Source organism: Mycena indigotica (assembly GCF_014461135.1).
Source record: "Mycena indigotica strain 171206Taipei chromosome Unknown Mind.scaff0004, whole genome shotgun sequence".
Classification (NCBI taxonomy): Eukaryota; Fungi; Basidiomycota; class Agaricomycetes; order Agaricales; family Mycenaceae; genus Mycena; species Mycena indigotica.
The window spans coordinates 2715045-2733419 of record NW_023503003.1 but is presented as its reverse complement, the minus strand read 5'-3'; the positions used below and the strand labels follow the sequence as shown (position 1 = coordinate 2733419).

Below are 18375 nucleotides of genomic sequence, written 5' to 3'. Positions count from 1 at the left end.
GTTCCGTGGCAGGAGGCAGCAAACATGCAAAAAAGTCTTCCATCTGTGCGGACCTCGATAGACACTGGATATTCTTGTGCCTTCCCGTTGGATTAAAACGGTAGTCTGGCACGAAAATCTTGAGCATCTACGAGCATTTCGTCCGCTTCAGAGTCGCTATCTTCATTGTGTCTTACTTCATCCTGCCATCCATCAATGAACTCATCCAAACCCCGTCTCAGCCGAACGTGGCGTTCCACCATTGTGTCAGCAATCTCATTGAGCTCGTGTCCATTGAAAACTGCTCGCAACGCCCCGAACGCTAGCAAATACAAGTCTTAAAACTTGTTTAGCTGTCGAAGGCATAATTATTTTGGGCTTACCCTTCACAAGTGGGCACTCTCCGACGGCCTGAAAAAACAGCTGCTTTGCACGCTTCAAGTTGCCGATACGGATCTCAAACTCGAGTACCATTCTCCACATTGTTAGGCTGTGTCTTGCCCTAGCACCGAGTCAGCACAATAAGGGAATTATGGTGATGGCTCACCTCTCGCCGTCAATTGCAGCTGATAGTCCACTACGCGTGCGCTCAACTTGCATCTCCCATCTCCCATCCCAGCCCGCAATCCACACATCTTGCAATCGCTGCACAACATTTTTCTCCTCGTGAACAAGTCTGTTTCTTACTTTTCCCCACATCACTTGGCCACGCTGTGACTCTAAAAATAGCCCCAACAGTATGGAGTTCCCAGGAAATTGTTGAACGGCGGATTCAACACTATCTCGAAACAATCCAGGTCGCATTGGCCTCCGTAGCACCATGCCATATCGATAAAGCAGAAGCAGCTTTGCGAGGACTAAGCTTTCACTGCTGCGATTATTAGCAAAGACTTGAATCGCCAGTTCGGGGCCACTCGTCGACATCTCGAGCATTGCCCTAAGTTTGATCCAAGCCTCAACGAGTGATCCCTCTGTGCGCTTGATATTGTCGTCTAAACTTCGTTTGGCGCGCAACACGGGAACTCCGCCAGTGCCCTCGATCCCGACACTGAGAAGTAAGACCCTAGTAGTCGCGTCACTTTGGCCTTCCAGCCATTCCATTTCAGCCCAATCATACCAGAGCGGCGCAGTCTCGAGGCGTGGAGAACCGGTGAGAAGAACAGTCTCGTAAACTTTCCTGGCTTCAGCTGGTCGGTTGCGAAGTTGCTCTAATCTTCCGTGCATCGCCCAGTGATGAATAGAGTCAGGTGCAGTGCTAAGGAATCCGCGAGACATTTTAATAGCGCTAGAGAGCATTAGAGATGGATTTCAACATATGACAATTGAACCTACGTTTTGATACTGCCAGCGCAAGTGAAAGCCAAGGCATAAGAGTCCCAGATGTGGTCGTCAGGCATTCTAAGCTGCTGAAAGAGATTGGCAATAAAACCTGTGTTGACGTCCACCAAGTCTGCTGACTTCCACAGCACTGTGCTTTTGCCTGATGCAGAAGGGACATCCAAGGGCTGGAACGCATCCCATCCCCAAGAGACTATTGGACATTCAAGTCCATTAGCGTAGTCACGTTGCCGACCTATGATCGTCCCAGCAGCCGCGTCGCTGGTGATTCTTGTTTGTTGTTGGCTGACAGGGAAGAGTCGATTGAGAGAAGCAGGTCGAACAAAAGAGCTTAGAGCCCACTTATCGTAAAGTTTATCGCCGATGTAAGGGAAAGAGGGCATGTTGAGACCGAGTAAAGAAATCCATGCATATCGGAAGAGATTCTTTGCCTCAGATGTTCTCATAGGAAATAAAGCGCCTCGTAGATCAGAGAATAATATTAATGAGTACGGATCGAGGTCTGTTTCAGCATCAGTTGAACGACGTCCAAGGATGGATACTTTGTCGATCGCAGACTCTGTGAAGGCGAAGTTCCGATATGGATCCAGATCAATGACCGGTTCTGGGCGAGGCAGAGGAGGAGGGATCGTTACCGGTCGTCCGGAAGAAAGCCATGTTGCCCATCCCATAGAATCATGTTCGCCAAAACGAGGAACTTCTGACTCCCAATATTCCTCCAGTGCGTCTAGTACCTGTGTCCATGGCTGCTCTGCAAGACTTGACGGTAGGTGGAAAGCTCTGTTGTCCATTTGAGTTGGATCTTGAAGCAGTTCGATATTAAACGTACATTTCGGCTTGGGCTTGGAACAATGCTGTTGCTCGTTCGAAGTAACCTGAAGACATTGATAACTCAAAAGGACGAACCGATGTAGAATTCTTACCGGCACTCTTTAAGGCGACAGCAAGTCGCCAAAGCACCATCGTCTGAGAGACTTGGTCTTGGCCCAGCGCGGTAGATGCCCTCTCAACATCGTGGATGAATTCCGAGATACCATTCTTGCAGGCTCTCCACCTCCAGTCAATCCAGCTCATCCAAATGCCAAGGTCATTTGCGTTTCGCAAAGCATCCTCCCATTCCGAACGCAATTTGTCTTCAGACCAAATATCTTCTCCAGCCTCCAAGTACTTGGAAAGAATTTGAGGTGACTTGCCAGTTGCGACAAGTGCACGCGACAAAATCGACAGTGAAATCTCCGCTCGAGCTTTGGTCGAATTTTTCGAGTCAGGAGGAACGTTATGAGCCAGTGTATGGGACAGAAGCAGCAACCAATTCTCGATCGACGGATCTGTAGCCAATCTCTGGTTAATAACTTTCATTTCGTGGGACGTGAAGGTTTCTTCGTCGCTGCTTTCCTCAGCAGCAGAAGATACTGAGTCCTCGGTGTCTGAATTGGCAGCTTTCTCGATATCTCGATAGTCCTGTTTACTAGAGCGGGAAGGCAGTTTAAGAAAGCCATCGTATTCTTCATATTTGGACGACGATGTGGCAATGAAGCTTCTTGTCGGATGACGCGACAGAAGCGCTCGAGACGATGCGTCGCTCAGACTAGGCATCTAGGTATAGGGTCAATGTGAATTCGGGCGAATGACAGACATACCTGCCGTTGCCCTCGGGCCCCTACTTCGATTCCAAAGCCTGTACGAGTGACTTTGAAAGAATCCGAGAGGCCTAAAACAATACGACCACCTAGGCAATGTAAGGTAGGAGCTAGCCCACTCACTTATGGGTACGCACTGTGATATTTGGGAACATCTCGACTGTCGAGTTTCCCGTAATGGATATTCTGTGTGTCGCCGCGTCGATCCGAAATGAATGTTTCTGGTGGACGAGAATGCTCGCTGTCGACTCTGGTTTGTGGTTTTGGAGATTTTTCGCGTTTCTTGTCGCGTTTTCGTCGCTTGTGGCTGTCGTCTGTCTTAGAGGCTGGAGTCGATGACGGTAGTTCAGGAAAGGACTGAAACGAAGGTATCATAAGGCTGTATACGAGTCCGAGTTATCGGAGGGATGTTCACTTTGAAGCAGTGTCACAGAGCGTGACTTGTTTTACAACCCTTTCTTCATGCGACCTCTCACTGACGACGAGTCCCGCGCCGTCTTTGAAAAACTCGCCAACTACATCGTCAGTGGGAAAATGTTGAACTGTGTCTGGTGTTGATATCTTTCAAGGGCAAAAACCTGATCCACCTGATTGACCGTCCGGACGGCGCATATTGCTTCAGACTGCAAAAGGACAGAGTCTACTATGTGTCTGAAGAGTCTATGCGACTCGCAATCAGTGTCGCTCGACCAAATCTCGTCTCCCTTGGAACCTGTTTCGGCAAATTCAGCAAATCTGGGAAGTTCAAGCTACATATCACAGCGCTGGATCACATTTCACAGTATGCCAAGTACAAAGTGCGTTGTTGTTCGTTAATATATGCTTTCGTGACAATTTTTCCCCCAGATTTGGATCAAACCCAACGGCGAAATGCCTTTCCTATATGGCAACCACGTCCTCAAAGCCCATCTTGGCCGCATCACAGAAGATACACCAGAGCATCAGGGAGTGGTCGTTTATAGCATGAATGATATGCCCTTGGTATGTCATGTCCGTCGTTCGTTTCTTTGAGTTGTCCTGATTTTGGCTCAAAGGGCTTTGGTGTAACAGCACGGGCGACGGTTGACACTCGCAAACTAGATCCTACCTCCATAATTGTCTTCCACCAGGCGTGAGTGTTTTTAGTTGCCCTATTTCAAATCTGACGAGACTCAGCGATGTGGGCGAGTATCTTAGAGACGAAGTAAGGATAGTCGCGGATCAGAAGTCAAAACTCATTTTGTTTCCTAGGAGACGCTCTTCTAAGCCCCGGCCATGCAATAAGTATAGTATTCCCGCTCTGGTTCTGAAGTGCTCGGCCCGAGAGCTAGTAACTTTTCGATTGGGGGTTTGGAAGTCGCGAGTTTTTTTTTTCCTTTTGCGCAGGCTGCAGCTAGCTATATTCTTGTCGATGATACAGTGGTACTATGCAATCGACACCGAATTTATATTGTCAACGGCTGCAGCTCTTTCGCGTGCGGCACTTGCCTCCTCAGCCGTATATTCAATAGCGTCCCAATTTTTACCGTGTACCACGGTATGGAAGAGATCAAAGCGGCTATAGTTGCCCATGATGTCTGCTACCATCTTGACCTCGTCGATTTGAGAGAGCGATATGTTAGCGTAGACAATTTCTTCAGTGCCAGAATTGGCTGCCTTGGCTAAGATAGACCCGTCAGGACCATAAATCTGCGGAAATGAGCCAAGTTGTCTGCAATTGCGTGGCCCTTACAGTGGTGAATCCTCCTGAAAGGGCATCAATTAAAAAACAAGTACTTATTTCGTTCGCTTACCGCCTGGAAATTCAAACCATGGGAAACCCAGAATCTTCATCTTTTTTGCTCCTTCCTCGCTGACAACGTGGCAGCATGCAAGTCCAAAGCATCCGCCTTCCATCGAGACCATTTGCGTCATACGGCTGGATGCTTCACCGCTGACAATGTAAGGAGACCCTCCAGCGCCTGGCGCGAAAGCCGGCCACCAAGCGCCGACGAAAATTTGGGGGTGCTGCGAATAAAAATGCGTCTTGAACCACGGTTGGCTAAAGTTTCAGGTTGTTTGAGGATACACGTAAGGAAGAAAAGGCACGCCGCACATATGCTCCCAGCAATTGAGACTCCCAACTCTGGAGCTTGTCAGGACCTGGTTCGCGTATGCTTCAACCTAATACTTGCCTGCCAAATGGCGTCTGAACGACGTTATAGATAGACTGGGCTAATCCACAACTAAGCCAGTGAAATTGGTGAAAGAAGAAGTATTACCGCTTCCATCACCAAAGATCGTCTTTTCGTAGTGAGTTGGCTGGGTCGATTTTCAGGTGAGCACGATAAATTCCTATGGACAAGACTTAATGCATACCTTGATCTTGCGACGATGGTTGGCTATCGTTCCGTTTGGGAGGATGGTAGCCTGTGCGATGTACAAGCTTCCACCATCGCGCTCAGCAAAACCAACGACAGCAGTAATGTCAGCCTCTTTCACGGCCTCGCGGATGCGATCCATTTCCGGAGAATGAAGGGCTAGTGCGTTGGCCTGGTATTCCTTAAGCACGGTGGCGGTGACCGCAAAGTTATTCGCCTATTGAATTTCAGGTGTGGAGCCGTTGCCCTCAGTCTGGTACTTACCCAGGGCGTCCAGGGATAGCCTTGAGTATAAGATTAGACAAGATGTATGTATACTCGTATATGGAGCAGCTTTACCTGGGATGAAGACCTCTGGAAAGCCGATTATTTTGGCACCGTTGGCCGCCGCTTCACGGACGATTGAGATTGTCTTGTCAACGCTGCCTTGCAAGTCGAGCCATATGCTATCACGATGAAAGTTAGCACGAAATTGTGGTAGCGCCATTCGTGCGTACGGCTCAGCCTGCACTGCGGCAACCTTGAAGATAGTTGTGTCTGAGTTGGATGGGGTCAAAGTAAAAGGCATTTGTGGTTGGGGACAAAGCTCTAATCTTTCTGGATGCCTTTAAGGTCTGAGGAGTAGTACGGCACCGTCGGGGGATGTAGGAGGAATTCGCGCGGAGTTGAGGTCATGCGAGAAACGAAAAGCGAATCAGAACTCAGAGTTTGGTTTGTTGCTCATGTAAGAAGAGGTTTTCAGCGGTTGTTTTACTCTCCGTTCCGAGTTCTGTAGCATTTTGCTGAGTTGGCTGATTCTGCTGCCAGAAGAATAAGCAAGCTTGTGGAGGCCGCCCGAAAACACCCGGAAAGTTCACTCGAAAGAAGCGGAAAGGGGATTTTAAGAACCCGTAAAGGGTTTTATCGGGCAGGTTCGGGGTTCTAGAGCTCAGAATGGGGTTATAGCTGGTCGTGTAAGTCGGTTGGAATGACTGCCGCGGCGAAAGTTGTAAGTGTGACCCTTTCTGTCACGTCGTTGCGACATGCCTCACCCGAGCCCAACCGACTGGACTGAACTTGGTGATGAAGATTTGACCGCCGAGGCCATTCACGATGCCCTGGACCCCGTTAAGGATGACCTTTGGGTGGCTGCAGCCTGTGTCGACCGGCTGAGCAATGACACGACAGTCCAACGCGTTCTTTTGGAAATGGGATTGGAGCGTACCAACATGGCCAAAAACAGGTCTCAAGCTGCCTCGACGGATGGAGGAGATGCTATTTTGTCTTACTTCCAAGAACTTCCGGCTGACGCGCGGCTTTGCGCCATTCGAGCTGTTATTCTACTCAGACTCGATCGACTCAACACATACGTGGAGATCTGCAAAGCGGCCCCGGACGACATGCAAGGCCCGAAGGATGCATGGGAGGATGATGACCCTTGGGTAGAAGCTAAACAAACGGCAACACTGGCAGAACCTCCCATTCCCCTCGTCTCATTCTTAACCGATCCCCTCCTTCGATCAACGCGTTTGTTGGCGTCGTACGAGTGGTTTGCAGCAGTCAAGATCATTTTTGACCGGCATACTACCCAGCTTTGGCCGCATCGTTTTGTTGTGCTGGAAAGCATTCCAGAGCATGCTAATCCAAGCAGTTACCGCGAATTACTCCCTGCACTCGACTCATCCACTAACAATGAAAAGTTCCTCGAAGCTAATCTATGGAGACAAAATTTGGACTGGGTCGAACAGCAAGAGGTCAAAACTGTGCTTGCCGACCTAAATTTCTCCTCTCCCGAAGCGGAAGACGTCACTCACAGTTGTCGCGCTGACCCCACTACAGCGGACGAACTCGAAGCATGGTACAAGAACCGCATCGAGCTTGTTTTGGAAACGAGTGGGATGGTGGATGTGGCCTTGGAACTGGTCCAGCATGCAGCATCACAGGGAATACCGTCCCTCGACGAACTAGGAGAAGATCTTAGCCTACTTTCTAGGCTAATATACGATGTCACACAAGACGGAAATGATGTCGAAGCGGACTGGACACTCGAACGATGGCACTCGCTCCATCCACTGGCGGTAGTCAGAGCCTATCTCCAGTATTCAACGCCCTCAACAGTCGTCCAAGACCTCTGGCGCCTCGTGATGCCCTACCTTTTTGTTGTCGAGTCTAGAGCGGAACGCGCAGGCGATCTGAACTCTGATATTCGTAACCGTGTTTTGTACGACTACATTCTAGGCGTTCCATTGGATATCGCAGCGGCTATTTTCGAGGCCTCAAAACCCATTCTCCCCCAAGCCCAGCGAATCATCCAAAACAATGAAGACATGGCTCGCTTAGCCCTTGCCTGTCTCTACGGAAGTGATAGCCTGGACGAATGGTCTGTGATGAACAGCATTTTCGAGTGTCTTCCTGCTTGGGATGTCAACAAAGATGACAACGACGAGGATGCCGCTGATATGACGGTGGTCTCCCTTGGTCAATACGTGACACCGTCAACTACTCGCCCGCACTGTACTGCGTCAGATCTATTCATTTTCTTCCGACCTTTGCCTCTTACATCCTTGTCACGTGCGCTTGATATTCTGGATGTGCATCTTGAATCTGGAGAGATTTTATCTCGTTGGAGTGTCGCTGCCCCCTTGCGATGGTTTCTTCAAAGTAATTCCAATGTGCCAGAACAGCGGAGATGGGCTAATCGCCTGGCGAGACGGGGTAGCACCGACGACAAACTGACTTCCTTGGAAGATTGGGAGTGGCTACTTGAAGATATGCTCAAACTCACTAGTCAGGGAGAGAACGGACTGCGTGGCGCGTTTGGCCTACTATCCCAGGACGAGATTCTCCGAATATTCTTCAGTGGCCTGCTGAATAACGGCAGTGAGTCATCAAACCTCCCTCGAAATGATGTACCTGACCTTATTCTAGATTTCTCGATTGCCAAAACCCTGCTTAGATCCAGAAAAACGAAGATTTCTTTGTCAGCACAGTCTATCGAGGATCTTTGCTTATCTTGCTCTCGGGAATTGTACGACAACGCCAATTCAGGAAATTTCACGTTTGGTGATATGAAATTAGCATATGAATGGTCAGCCTCATCCATCCATCTTCTGGGCCCGCGTTCTCATTGCCGTGTAGCCTGGATGTACCTCCTTTATCAGAGCGGTTGCAGCAAGAAAAAGAGTTCATCGAAGCGACTTCAAGACTATCCTCGTTCAACATTATGTCCAGCCGAGGGACGCCGCTCACGCCTATAGAAATCAGACTGACGAAAGATCGACTTTCGCTAGTCTCGCGCGTTCTCTCCAGCAATAACGATGCCTATAAACACACTCAAGTAATTCTGGATCTGGTTCGGAAACTTGGCTTGGGCAATGACGTCGTCGCAGAGGTCAAGACTCTGGCTATGCTAGCGGACACGGCGCTACAGGCAGAGGACTTTGTTCGTGCTTACGAAGCAAGTCAACAAATGATTGACACCGTTTTGAACCTTCGCTCGATGCACCCAGACTCACGAGAGACGCAGGAGGCGAGCGAGGTCTGCTGGGTGGCGTGTTTTCAACTCGGACGTCAACCTGAATTTGATGATATGGAAAAGAAACTCGGTCTACTGGGTCGAGCATTAGAAATCTGTCCGCCGGAGCAGTTGCACGATATTCTAGCAGCGTGGCGGCGCCTGGAGAATGAAGACCTTGATAGTCGGAAGGAACGACTCTCGTCACATCAGGACTTGAAGGCCAATGGTCGACCAAAATCAAGGGGCATCGTACCTTCGCTGGCGGAAAGACTACAGGAATTCCATCTGCCATCACCTCAATTGCTCAATACGCCTGATGCAGCAGCTCTCGCCAGTCGAACCTTCAGAAGTGTCGCAGCCAATTTCCCATTCGGAATAAATCGCCCGCAGAGTGTGAGCCAGGAGGATGAGAGAGCAAGTAGCCGACTGTTATCGAAAGGAATAGGCTGGCTGATAGGCGCTGACGACGAGGACTAGTTCAAGTACTTGATCGATCATATATGTAAAGCGGCATCCTTCTTTTTGGGTAGCTAGACCTTATCCTTTTCGCTCCGCCAGTTCATGATATCATCCAAAACGCTTTCTTACCCACATCGCGAGTCACAACTAAGTTTTGTCGAACGGTCAGGCTGATAGGCGAGACAGATTTTTCCAAGAAAGACATCGAAGGTTACTGGTCATGCAATGTTTGCGAAGACGCCGCCTCCAAATTGCTGAGTCTCCAGGCAGCGATGCAACATGAAAGAGAGGCTAGGCACATCATTCAAACGGAAGCTCTCGATATGTGGTCAGCACGCACTGGAGACCTTGCAGCTTGGAATGCACCGCTTGAAGTGAGTGGTCATCGCTTTGACGAACACCAACTTATTCCTTCAGGAAAGCCCGCCGTTGACGAAAGAAGAAAGACTTGTCCGAGCACACCAAGACCATTTCGAATTAACATCGCTCATTATTCCCCATTGGCTCGTCAGCGTGGCCGAAGGCAATGATATGCTGTACTTGGAGGCCTTTCTTGACGGCGTAGATTATAAAGCTAGCGGTGGTGTTGCCAAATCGATTTCGATGGAATCGACAAGTCAAACTGGTTCTCGGACCACAAGTCGAGATCAGACCGGTGGTTGGGATTTCGTTGAGGGAATCGCGAGAATCGAGGCAGCAGATGAATCTAAGAAGCGACGCCTTCACCAATTCTACGACGTGAGTACGTCTTTGTCATGCGACCGACTGACACCAGGCATAGATGTCTACTGAGGCCAAAGTGAAGAAGATTGAAGAAATGGTGCGGTCTCTCAAAGCGCATTAATCTTACTTGTGCTTGTGCTCGATGTGTTTTGTACATAAACTTTTTGTCCACACCCACAAGCCCACAAGCAGATCTGGAATCAGACAATCGCCTGACGTCAGCTGATAAGCCCAGCCATCAAATCGTGCACAGCATAGCTCCTTCACTTAACCCTTCATAGTCCACGCTTCGGCCTCTCCATATCCCCCCATTCCTAATGTCTCAACGACCACTCCCGAAAGGCTGGATCGAGCAGAAGGATCCTAATACCGGGCATACTTTCTATGTCGACACTGGGGCAAATCCGCCTCGTTCAATCTGGGTACACATTTCTATCTGTCTCCGTCGAGTCATCGACTTGTACCTTCCTTCTGATATATTTCCAAGGTCCATCCCCTCGAAGACGAGCAGTATCTGAGAGAACATCCTGAAGCTCGAGAGAAGGCCAACGCGACGCCACCAGGCTACTATACTCCCCCAGCTGGACCCCCAACCCCGACCGCACCTCTTCCATCACCCTCGACTCGTCCAGGCTATGCGCCTCCGACTGGTCCACCAAAGAAACGAGGGCTGTTTGGCAAGCTGCGGGATAACATTAGTGGCTCCACTCCAGAACAGCGTCAAGCCGAGAAAGAAATGGAGCAGCGCCACAAGGCTGAACAACGAGAACAATTGATCCGACTCCGAGAACAGCGACACAGAGAGGCCATGGCTCAACAGGCAGAAATGTATCGTCAACAACAAATGTACCAGCAACAATACCAACAACAACAACCTTACGGTGGACAGCCACAGTATGCTTACGGTCCTCCACAGCAGCAGCAGTGAGTCTATCCAATCATGTTACCGCCACCGCATATCTGACACGCACCATAGAAGATCTGGGTTTGGAGGTGGAGGCATGGCTCTTCCTCTGTTGGGTAAGCATATTCTCATCTCCCTGTCTCTGTGCTCAAAGATTCCTATAGGTGGTTTGGCAGGAGGACTTTTGATTGGAGAAGCCATGGATGGGTTCGGTGGAGACGATGGAGGAGGAGATTTTGGTGGAGATTTCTAGAGACTTGCAACTGTATTCTGTGTCCATCATGTACGATTTATGCTGTAATTCCGGTTTCGTAAGCAGTGTCACAGAACGCGCTTTTGGACGCGCCACCCATGCCTCCGGCTCTTCCGATTTCTCTGAGTCCGCATATTTGTATCCTTACATCACCCGATTTGGAGCAACTTCTCTCCCAGCACTCCCTTCCACCACTTCCCCATATCCTCCAATCATTTTCTCCATTGCCCCAAGGTCAGCAAACGGTAATTAGTGAAAGTTTGACCTACTTCCCCCCAGTCACCACCCGGACGACCTCACTTACTTCTGTCCCTCACTCATCGTTTGGTCTGCGCTTTTCCAGCCTGACTGAAATCGAAACTGCATGTCGAGAAGACGATGAGCAACGTGCTGATCGTACACTCGACTGGATTGGGGCTCGTATCAGTAACCGTTGTGGGAGGTGGTTACAGGAAATTGAACGGCTGGGAGAAAAGGACGTTCCACGCACTCCTTGGTGGGACGAGCTGAAAAGATGTGCTGAAGGGGATCATGTCCCCAATCGGTCAGAGGGTTGGAACCATCCTGTTGCTAGTACGTTCTCCATACTCATCCGTTTGTGAACTCATGGTTCTGTAGTTATTCTAGCTGTCTCCACTACTGCGCCAAATCCATTGCAGGCGATCACTGCCCTGCATTCGCGAGCAATCGAACTACCGTCATGGGTCGACAATACATTCCTACGATATACCCTCATAGTGCACCCTAAAAATTCACCCTTTTCCGAAGAAGAGTGCGTTGGCATGGTTGATCTCCTCTAGATTACTCAAAGAGTTGCGTAGGGCTGGTGCTTTATTCAACGCGGTTAAGAAGCAATATGGTTTGCATAGCTTCCTTCTCCAACTCGCGCTTCCCAGTCCACCGCCCGCCCCAGTCCCGGTTCCTGCCCTGATCCCGAGGCTTCCACCGCCTCCGTCAGCCGATTCGACAGAGCAAAGTCCCGAGATACCACCCACCCCATCCGTGCCGTCGTCGAATCCTCTCAACACTCTGAGTATGAGCGAAGGAGACATACAGCAAACCGCCAAATTTACCCGAGAATTCCTTGTGATGAGTTTGGTTCCATGGATGGAGAAGTGTGTCGTAGAGTGGAACGAGAATGTGCGTGTCATTATACGCAGACTCCATTCTAACCGCTGTGTAGTTTTCTTCCAACCGTCGTCTACCTTCGCGTCTGTTCTCTTCTACTCGTCGCTTGTTTGGCTCCCCCTCTCCTTCTCCCTCGCCCACGCCAACCCATGTATCCTCAGCATCCCTTTCACGAGTCGCTGCGTTGAATGGTAGTTCCTCTCTTCCTCCGGGCCTCGCACCTCCGTCACAGCAACGTCGGTTGGCGGAGTTCGCAACTATATTAGGTGATTTCAAGCTGGCAGTTACTGTCTGGGAATCGCTCCGGAAAGAGAGCAAAGGCGGTTCAGTATGCTCTCGGTCACTCGTAATGTGGCAATCACTAATAGGCTACCAGGACATACTTCCGCTTCTTCTCTCACCCTCTCCGACTATTCAACTACATGTTTCCAACTCATTATCTGCCCTCCACACGCCCTCTTCTGCTCAAGCCACGCTTCGAGCCCTTTCCTACGCAGTTCGTTGGGAGATCGGCATCGGGAACCAGGACTTCCTTAGCAGTACACTCGAAGGAGAACGATGGCTCGTATGGGCTGCTGGCAATGTTGGTGAATATTCATGATTTGACATTTTGCGCTCAATTGTTCCAGGCCGAGGAACCCCCATCAGCCCTGCTTATAGCCCATGCTGCTCTTCTGAGTGCTCGAAAATCAGCCAGACGGAGGGCTGCATTGTGGTACCTGTCCGCCGCCAACCGACTAGAAAAATGTGGCATCGTAAGTTGTGAATTTGGGCTGGTCGTTGAAGGTTCAAATGTGTTTGTAGAAACCTTTGACGATGCATTTCCTTCGGAGAGCCCACGAGCTATATAAAATCAGCCCTTCGAAAGAACTTTCACCCTCTTTCTGGGACGCAGAAGGATTGTCGCCCTCTTACAACGGTGTATTTGATGCGGTTGCGTCTGGCATCGAGCATCCTCTCGGTTATTATTTGTTATCGTATTTTTCGCATCTACTCACCTTTCGTTTAGGGCGTTTATTGTATACTACTGGCGATGTCGCTGGAGCGGTCAAACTCTTTATGGGTTTGCTCCGGGGTGACGCGTCACTCGCTTCAGAAGGGCCCAGGAGCGACAAGGTCTTCATGGATGATTTCCGTGTTGCATTTGCTGTGAGCGTTATGCCTGAGTCCACTAACCAACTCTCACAACAAGAAGCATTTCAAATCGACTGCCAGTGACCAGGTTTCCTTGTTGGATCTCAAGTTGCCCTTTGAGTTTTGCGTCAAGAAGCAAACGAAAGTGCGCCAAGAGCTGGAGACGTATTCTGATAGCCAAGTATGGGAAGAGCGAGAGGAAACTTGGAATCAATTCTCTAAATCGACTGGAGGCAAGGGTCGCCTTGTGACTGGTGGTAAAATTACTGTCGATGGTAGCTCATCTTATCGCTCACACGCCTACGCATGTTCTGACTTGTCGCAGAAACCTTCTACGTCGATCTTCTTCTGCGCAATCCGCTTGACACCGAAGTTAACTTGTCAAATCTCACGGTTCTTGTGGATCAAGAAGCTTCGACGTCGCAGCCTTTCGTTGAGGTCGAAGTTATCAATGACATAACCCTTGGACCAGGAGAATCATCTACGGTATGTCGGGTCAAATAATCTGATCAATCTGAATGGTTCAGATCTCTGTTGCCGTCAAGTCTTCACGTGCAACTCGGCTCGCAATCACCCATATCTCCTATGAATTCATTTCGTTGCTTCCCTGCACCGAGCGGCTCGCAACAAAAGGAAAACGACTACACAACACACTTGCTCAACGGCTAACACCGACATATGGCCCCGATGTCCTCCTCAAGGTCGATATCGTGGAAGCGACTCACAAGCTGGTTGTGCACTCTATGGATGAGCACGCGTTGTTACTCGCTGATGGTGAAGTCAAATCGATGCGTATAGAGTTCGAGAATCAAGGCTTGAAGCCTGTTGGCGAGGTTTGGCTGGTTGCAAGTCCTGACGACCATATCTGGATCTCTCATGAAGGTACGTGTGTTGATGATAGATCCCGTCATGTCCTTTTGTTCATGTTATCTTTATCGCCAGAAAATGTAGAGCCTTCAAATGAGAGCTCAGAAATCGAGCATTCCGACAACACACTGGCGCTACCCGTACCCCGTCGTATCGTTCTGCCGTCTGTGCTTGAGCCGGGGGCGAGTACCGAAATTTGTTTCGTGATTCAGGCCACCCGGATCGGTGAGCAACAGTTCTCTCTCCTGTTCGTCTATCGCGAGGTAATTAACCACCTCCCAATTGACGTTGATCTGATTGACACATGGCCATGTAGACTGAAGTCAAACCCTTCCATTCCGTCCAATTCGTTTGTCCGTATCGGGTAACTCCTCTCGTGACTGCGAGAATCCATGCATCTCCGGCGTATTCGGACGACGATCCCTTCCTCGTGGATGTAACAGTGGAAAATATTTCAGCTCTGCAGGCCTTCCAGATTGACCAAATAGAGACGATCAGTCCAACTTGGCGCTGCAGCACAATTGCGGGGCTCGATTAGTATGTTTCTTTCACCGAGCATCAGGGTATCGCCTCACATGCTTCAAGTGCCGCGCTGGGACCATCCCAAAATTCTCATGTGTTCTTTGGTGCCAGTCCACAGACAACAACGACCGAGGGCGTCGCTGAAACTTTTAACTATGTCTCCCGCAAGCTGAAAAATGTTTTGCAAGGGCTGGATATAGATCCATCTCCCCCTCCAGAGTTGAATGTACTGCACACCTACCATGGCAAGGTGAAACTGACAAAATATTTCGCCTATAGAAATATTGACCTTGTTCACAGGGGCGACCCAGCTGCTGTCCTGATGCTGCCCTCCAACACTTCAAACACTACAGCCGTCGAAATGCAGTCCTTAGTGACTTGGCTACGAAGCATCCGCAAATTCCTCCTGAATCGTACGCGTTGACGTTTCCGCTTCACCATCCGAACGGAATTGACGTGATCGTGTCGTGGTCGATCCCTGCACAAGAACGACACGGTCATGTGTTCGTCACTGGCGTTACCCTTGGCGCTAGTCATGCCGCTTTGCGGGATATCATCGACGAGGCCGAAAGTGCTAAGGTCAAGCGCAGCATGTACGCGGAGACCCAACGAGAGCGGGAAGAACTGGTCGACTCTCTTCGTCATAGTCAATGGAACACTGAGATGAATCCTCTGGTGGTGTTTCGTGAGGAGAAGCCAATTTCTCACCCATTCTCCGACGGGTAGGCAGTTAATAGTAGTAGTTGGTCGACCCATTCTCACAAATTGGCAGGCCACGACAACTCCCCATTCCACTCAAGTTGCGCAACTATTCGTCAACACATACCTCACGGTATGTCCTGCAAGCGAGACCAGACACGCAACCTTCCTCGCCGTACGTACTTGCTTTGGTCCGAACTTGTTTTAATTCTAATTGCCTCAGTGATGTTCTACCACCTGCATATGTTGGCCGAGTCACATACCGAGGGACAATCGGTCCGCTGGAATGTATAAAAATCACGCCGAAGATTTGGGTAACCTGTCCGGGCACATACGCTCTCAGTGGCTGGCGATTAGAAACAGAGGTGTTGGAAGGGCAAGAGAGTGTCAGACATCGCTATGCAGAGCAGCCATTGGAGGAGGTCTCGATAATTGTGGCAGATGTGGTGTAGTAGCACATCTATTACTCCTCTTTCTTCTTCTCTGCCTCGTCCTTGTCCTTCTGGGCCTTCTTTGCGGCTGCCAGTCTAATGCGCTTGACACGGGCATTGAAGACTGTCCCGATGACGAAGCTGACTGCACTGAAGAATATAGTCCAGAGCTGATAGGATAAAATGATTAACCAAGCCGTTCTGCCTCCAAGTCGACTTACCTCCATCGGCACGAACCTCTGCGCAAAGAGCATAGCGGTGGGTGTAACAACCCATGTTACCCGGATAACGGGGAAAAAGCCAACTGGATGGAACGAATGAGGCCAGATTTTATTGGGTAGACAAGTATGAATGCACCTTTGACCGTCTTAACGATCTCGTCGAGCGATTTGGCGCCGCCAATGACAGCCAGCGAGGCGAGGTAAGCCGCCGTTTGTATCGGCGCAATGAGGAAGTTGTTGGCCAGCAATTGCCCAACCTTGGCGCCAGCGCTGGTTTTCCCCGCAAAGGCCTTTTGCAGGAGGCCCATTAGATAATGGGAGAGCGGGGCAGAGACAAGGAATCCGTAAACGCCCATTTTAACCGCGCGAATGTCGACATGGTTGCGGGCCAGGAGCTTGAGCAGTAATGGCGTGTCCTTTTGGGTCTTTGCGGCGGGCAAGCCAGCAATCTTGCTGCCCAGAATCTGTTGAGCGGGTGAGCTGTCTTTACCCCAGACCCTGATATAACCGGCAGTAATAAACCTCTTGTAGGAAGCAAAGAATGCCAGTGGTGAGCGCCTTGGTCCTCAGAGGGTGTTGGGCAACTTGTTGGAGGTACTTGGCCAACAATGGGTGGTATTTAGTCGTGCTCATCGTTCGAAACAAGTTGAAGCAGCAAGGCGATCGGGCTCATGACCGGTTCGGGCCAAGACCGGCCTTCTCATGTCCCCGGAAGTTGATGGATGTGTATCCATTAGGAAGTAGGTGCCTAACTAACGGTAGAAATCTATAGCGTATATCTCTGTCCCTCTCACTTGTTGCCCTTCACCCTACAAAAACTTTGAGCACTAGTCGATACAGCCAAAAGAACACCCACCAGATTTTAACATAGTCAGTTAGTGAGACCATGCATATTGTCTGCCAGATGCCAAGGCCGATGCGAGGCGTCACTCCACGGTAGAGGCCACGCATTCCACTCTCCTTGTAAACGAATGCAAGGGTGTTGAACACCGTCAGTTTGGCGGGGCGGTTGACATTGGCGGCGGCGTCTTTGACCATAGATTGCATCTGTTCTTCGCGTTGATTCGTGGTCAGAATTTGAAAAAAACTGCATACCTCAATACGGACGACTTCAATGGGCTGGTTCCATGTTGCAAGGGCGCCACCGATCGACGAAGCCAAAATCTTATCGAATGCACCCAGGGAATCAGAATCAGATTTGCCCCGGACTCTACGAATGCCGGTCTCCGCAAGACGCGCAAAACCCATTCTGAAATCAAATGTCTCAGACCAAATAGTAGCAAGAAGAAGAAGAAAAAAGTATACCGAGAGCCCCAGTTGGTACATTGGCGGACGGCGACGGCATTCACTCCCTTGTTGACGCCGGCAAGACCCTCACGACGGTAAATATCCATAAAGAGGGCCATTGTCGAAGGAGGCTTAACGCCGCTCGCCGCTGTTTTTTGACGCGTGATTTCGGCAGTCTTCATGCAAGTCGTGAACCCTAGCGCGCAATGAGTGGGGGAAACAATTTGAAAGGTGTTTTCAACATACCCATGGTCGCGTAAGCCTGCGCGATACCACCCGTCATTCCACCGAGAAGGCCAGCAGCGGCTGGGCCAACCATCCCTAACGTTGCCGTTTCGACTTCTGAGGCGGCGAAAATGAGAACGGCGCCCTTTGTAGATGCCTCTATCCAAGCCTAGAACAAAATTTGAGTAGGGTTATGCATCGATAGACATGGCACAAACCCAGGGAATGAGACCCTGATAGAATCCGGCAACACCGCCTCGAGCGGCGACAGCCTTGAATGCTTGCCACATTGGCTGGGAGCGGTTCGCAGCCATTTGAGTCTTGAGCACCTCTAACGGTTGACCAAGCGTGGTGACCTGCGGTATAGATGGGTACTTGACTCTACTGCGAAAAAAAAGTTGTCTACCTCCTGCATAGTGTCGGTAAGTAGATAGCCAAAACGCACGAGGAATTAATCTACTCACGAACTGCATAGAAGAGAAGCATAAGGGTATTGGTTAGCTGGAGAAATACGCGTCGAAACACGCTTGAACAAGTATCGCACCATGTTCATAATGGCGCCTACCAGAAATTCAGAAAACAGACTGCGAACAGACTATTCCAGCGCGTACCGACGGCAATGTTCGACCAGTTTACGCCTTTTTGTCCGGGCTCTCGTTGGACTCCCATTTTAGTGGTTGTGAGTGAAGGGGGAGAGGAAGAGTTTATTCGGTGATGGCAAATCGTTGGG

General features: G+C 50.0%; 8 protein-coding genes across 8 annotated transcripts; 4 read left to right on the top strand and 4 right to left on the bottom strand.

The window, feature by feature from the left end:
- Positions 1 to 92: 92 nt before the first annotated feature.
- MIND_00472200 (uncharacterized protein) lies at positions 93 to 3332 on the bottom strand (the record flags this gene model as incomplete). The annotated part of the gene is made up of 8 exons (XM_037361532.1): positions 93 to 316; positions 363 to 481; positions 527 to 1264; positions 1312 to 2097; positions 2147 to 2192; positions 2241 to 2913; positions 2958 to 3046; positions 3095 to 3332. 8 exons carry the CDS (start codon positions 3330 to 3332, stop codon positions 93 to 95), a joined length of 2913 nt encoding a protein of 970 aa, XP_037221824.1.
- An 87-nt stretch (positions 3333 to 3419) lies between these two features.
- Positions 3420 to 4202, top strand: MIND_00472100 (60S ribosome subunit biogenesis protein NIP7; the record flags this gene model as incomplete). The annotated part of the gene is made up of 6 exons (XM_037361531.1): positions 3420 to 3479; positions 3527 to 3754; positions 3804 to 3938; positions 3992 to 4068; positions 4113 to 4140; positions 4188 to 4202. 6 exons carry the CDS (start codon positions 3420 to 3422, stop codon positions 4200 to 4202), a joined length of 543 nt encoding a protein of 180 aa, XP_037221823.1.
- Positions 4203 to 4361: 159 nt separating this feature from the next.
- On the bottom strand, positions 4362 to 5864 carry MIND_00472000 (Cyanide hydratase; the record flags this gene model as incomplete). Its single annotated transcript, XM_037361530.1, has 10 exons — positions 4362 to 4625; positions 4669 to 4682; positions 4730 to 4977; positions 5032 to 5061; positions 5111 to 5150; positions 5198 to 5237; positions 5295 to 5513; positions 5561 to 5580; positions 5636 to 5742; positions 5794 to 5864. 10 exons carry the CDS (start codon positions 5862 to 5864, stop codon positions 4362 to 4364), a joined length of 1053 nt encoding a protein of 350 aa, XP_037221822.1.
- A 454-nt stretch (positions 5865 to 6318) lies between these two features.
- Positions 6319 to 9269, top strand: MIND_00471900 (Sec39 domain-containing protein; the record flags this gene model as incomplete). The annotated part of the gene is made up of 3 exons (XM_037361529.1): positions 6319 to 8155; positions 8204 to 8363; positions 8414 to 9269. 3 exons carry the CDS (start codon positions 6319 to 6321, stop codon positions 9267 to 9269), a joined length of 2853 nt encoding a protein of 950 aa, XP_037221821.1.
- Positions 9270 to 9574: 305 nt separating this feature from the next.
- On the top strand, positions 9575 to 11131 carry MIND_00471800 (C2H2-type domain-containing protein; the record flags this gene model as incomplete). The annotated part of the gene is made up of 7 exons (XM_037361528.1): positions 9575 to 9625; positions 9669 to 9989; positions 10033 to 10071; positions 10256 to 10423; positions 10462 to 10898; positions 10951 to 10994; positions 11043 to 11131. The coding sequence occupies 7 exons, from the start codon at positions 9575 to 9577 to the stop codon at positions 11129 to 11131; spliced, it is 1149 nt and encodes a 382-aa protein (XP_037221820.1).
- A 98-nt stretch (positions 11132 to 11229) lies between these two features.
- MIND_00471700 (uncharacterized protein) lies at positions 11230 to 15933 on the top strand (the record flags this gene model as incomplete). Its single annotated transcript, XM_037361527.1, has 18 exons — positions 11230 to 11365; positions 11411 to 11704; positions 11750 to 11903; positions 11953 to 12271; positions 12315 to 12587; positions 12636 to 12842; positions 12889 to 13014; positions 13064 to 13220; positions 13269 to 13408; positions 13455 to 13668; positions 13719 to 13879; positions 13921 to 14275; positions 14336 to 14523; positions 14577 to 14797; positions 14846 to 15032; positions 15083 to 15504; positions 15555 to 15656; positions 15705 to 15933. The coding sequence occupies 18 exons, from the start codon at positions 11230 to 11232 to the stop codon at positions 15931 to 15933; spliced, it is 3885 nt and encodes a 1294-aa protein (XP_037221819.1).
- An 11-nt stretch (positions 15934 to 15944) lies between these two features.
- MIND_00471600 (uncharacterized protein) lies at positions 15945 to 16766 on the bottom strand (the record flags this gene model as incomplete). The annotated part of the gene is made up of 4 exons (XM_037361526.1): positions 15945 to 16082; positions 16134 to 16216; positions 16270 to 16597; positions 16656 to 16766. 4 exons carry the CDS (start codon positions 16764 to 16766, stop codon positions 15945 to 15947), a joined length of 660 nt encoding a protein of 219 aa, XP_037221818.1.
- A 36-nt stretch (positions 16767 to 16802) lies between these two features.
- On the bottom strand, positions 16803 to 18314 carry MIND_00471500 (uncharacterized protein; the record flags this gene model as incomplete). The annotated part of the gene is made up of 10 exons (XM_037361525.1): positions 16803 to 16881; positions 16928 to 16942; positions 16990 to 17180; positions 17229 to 17382; positions 17439 to 17616; positions 17667 to 17814; positions 17864 to 18054; positions 18110 to 18146; positions 18190 to 18206; positions 18257 to 18314. The coding sequence occupies 10 exons, from the start codon at positions 18312 to 18314 to the stop codon at positions 16803 to 16805; spliced, it is 1068 nt and encodes a 355-aa protein (XP_037221817.1).
- Between the last annotated feature and the right edge of the window lie 61 nt (positions 18315 to 18375).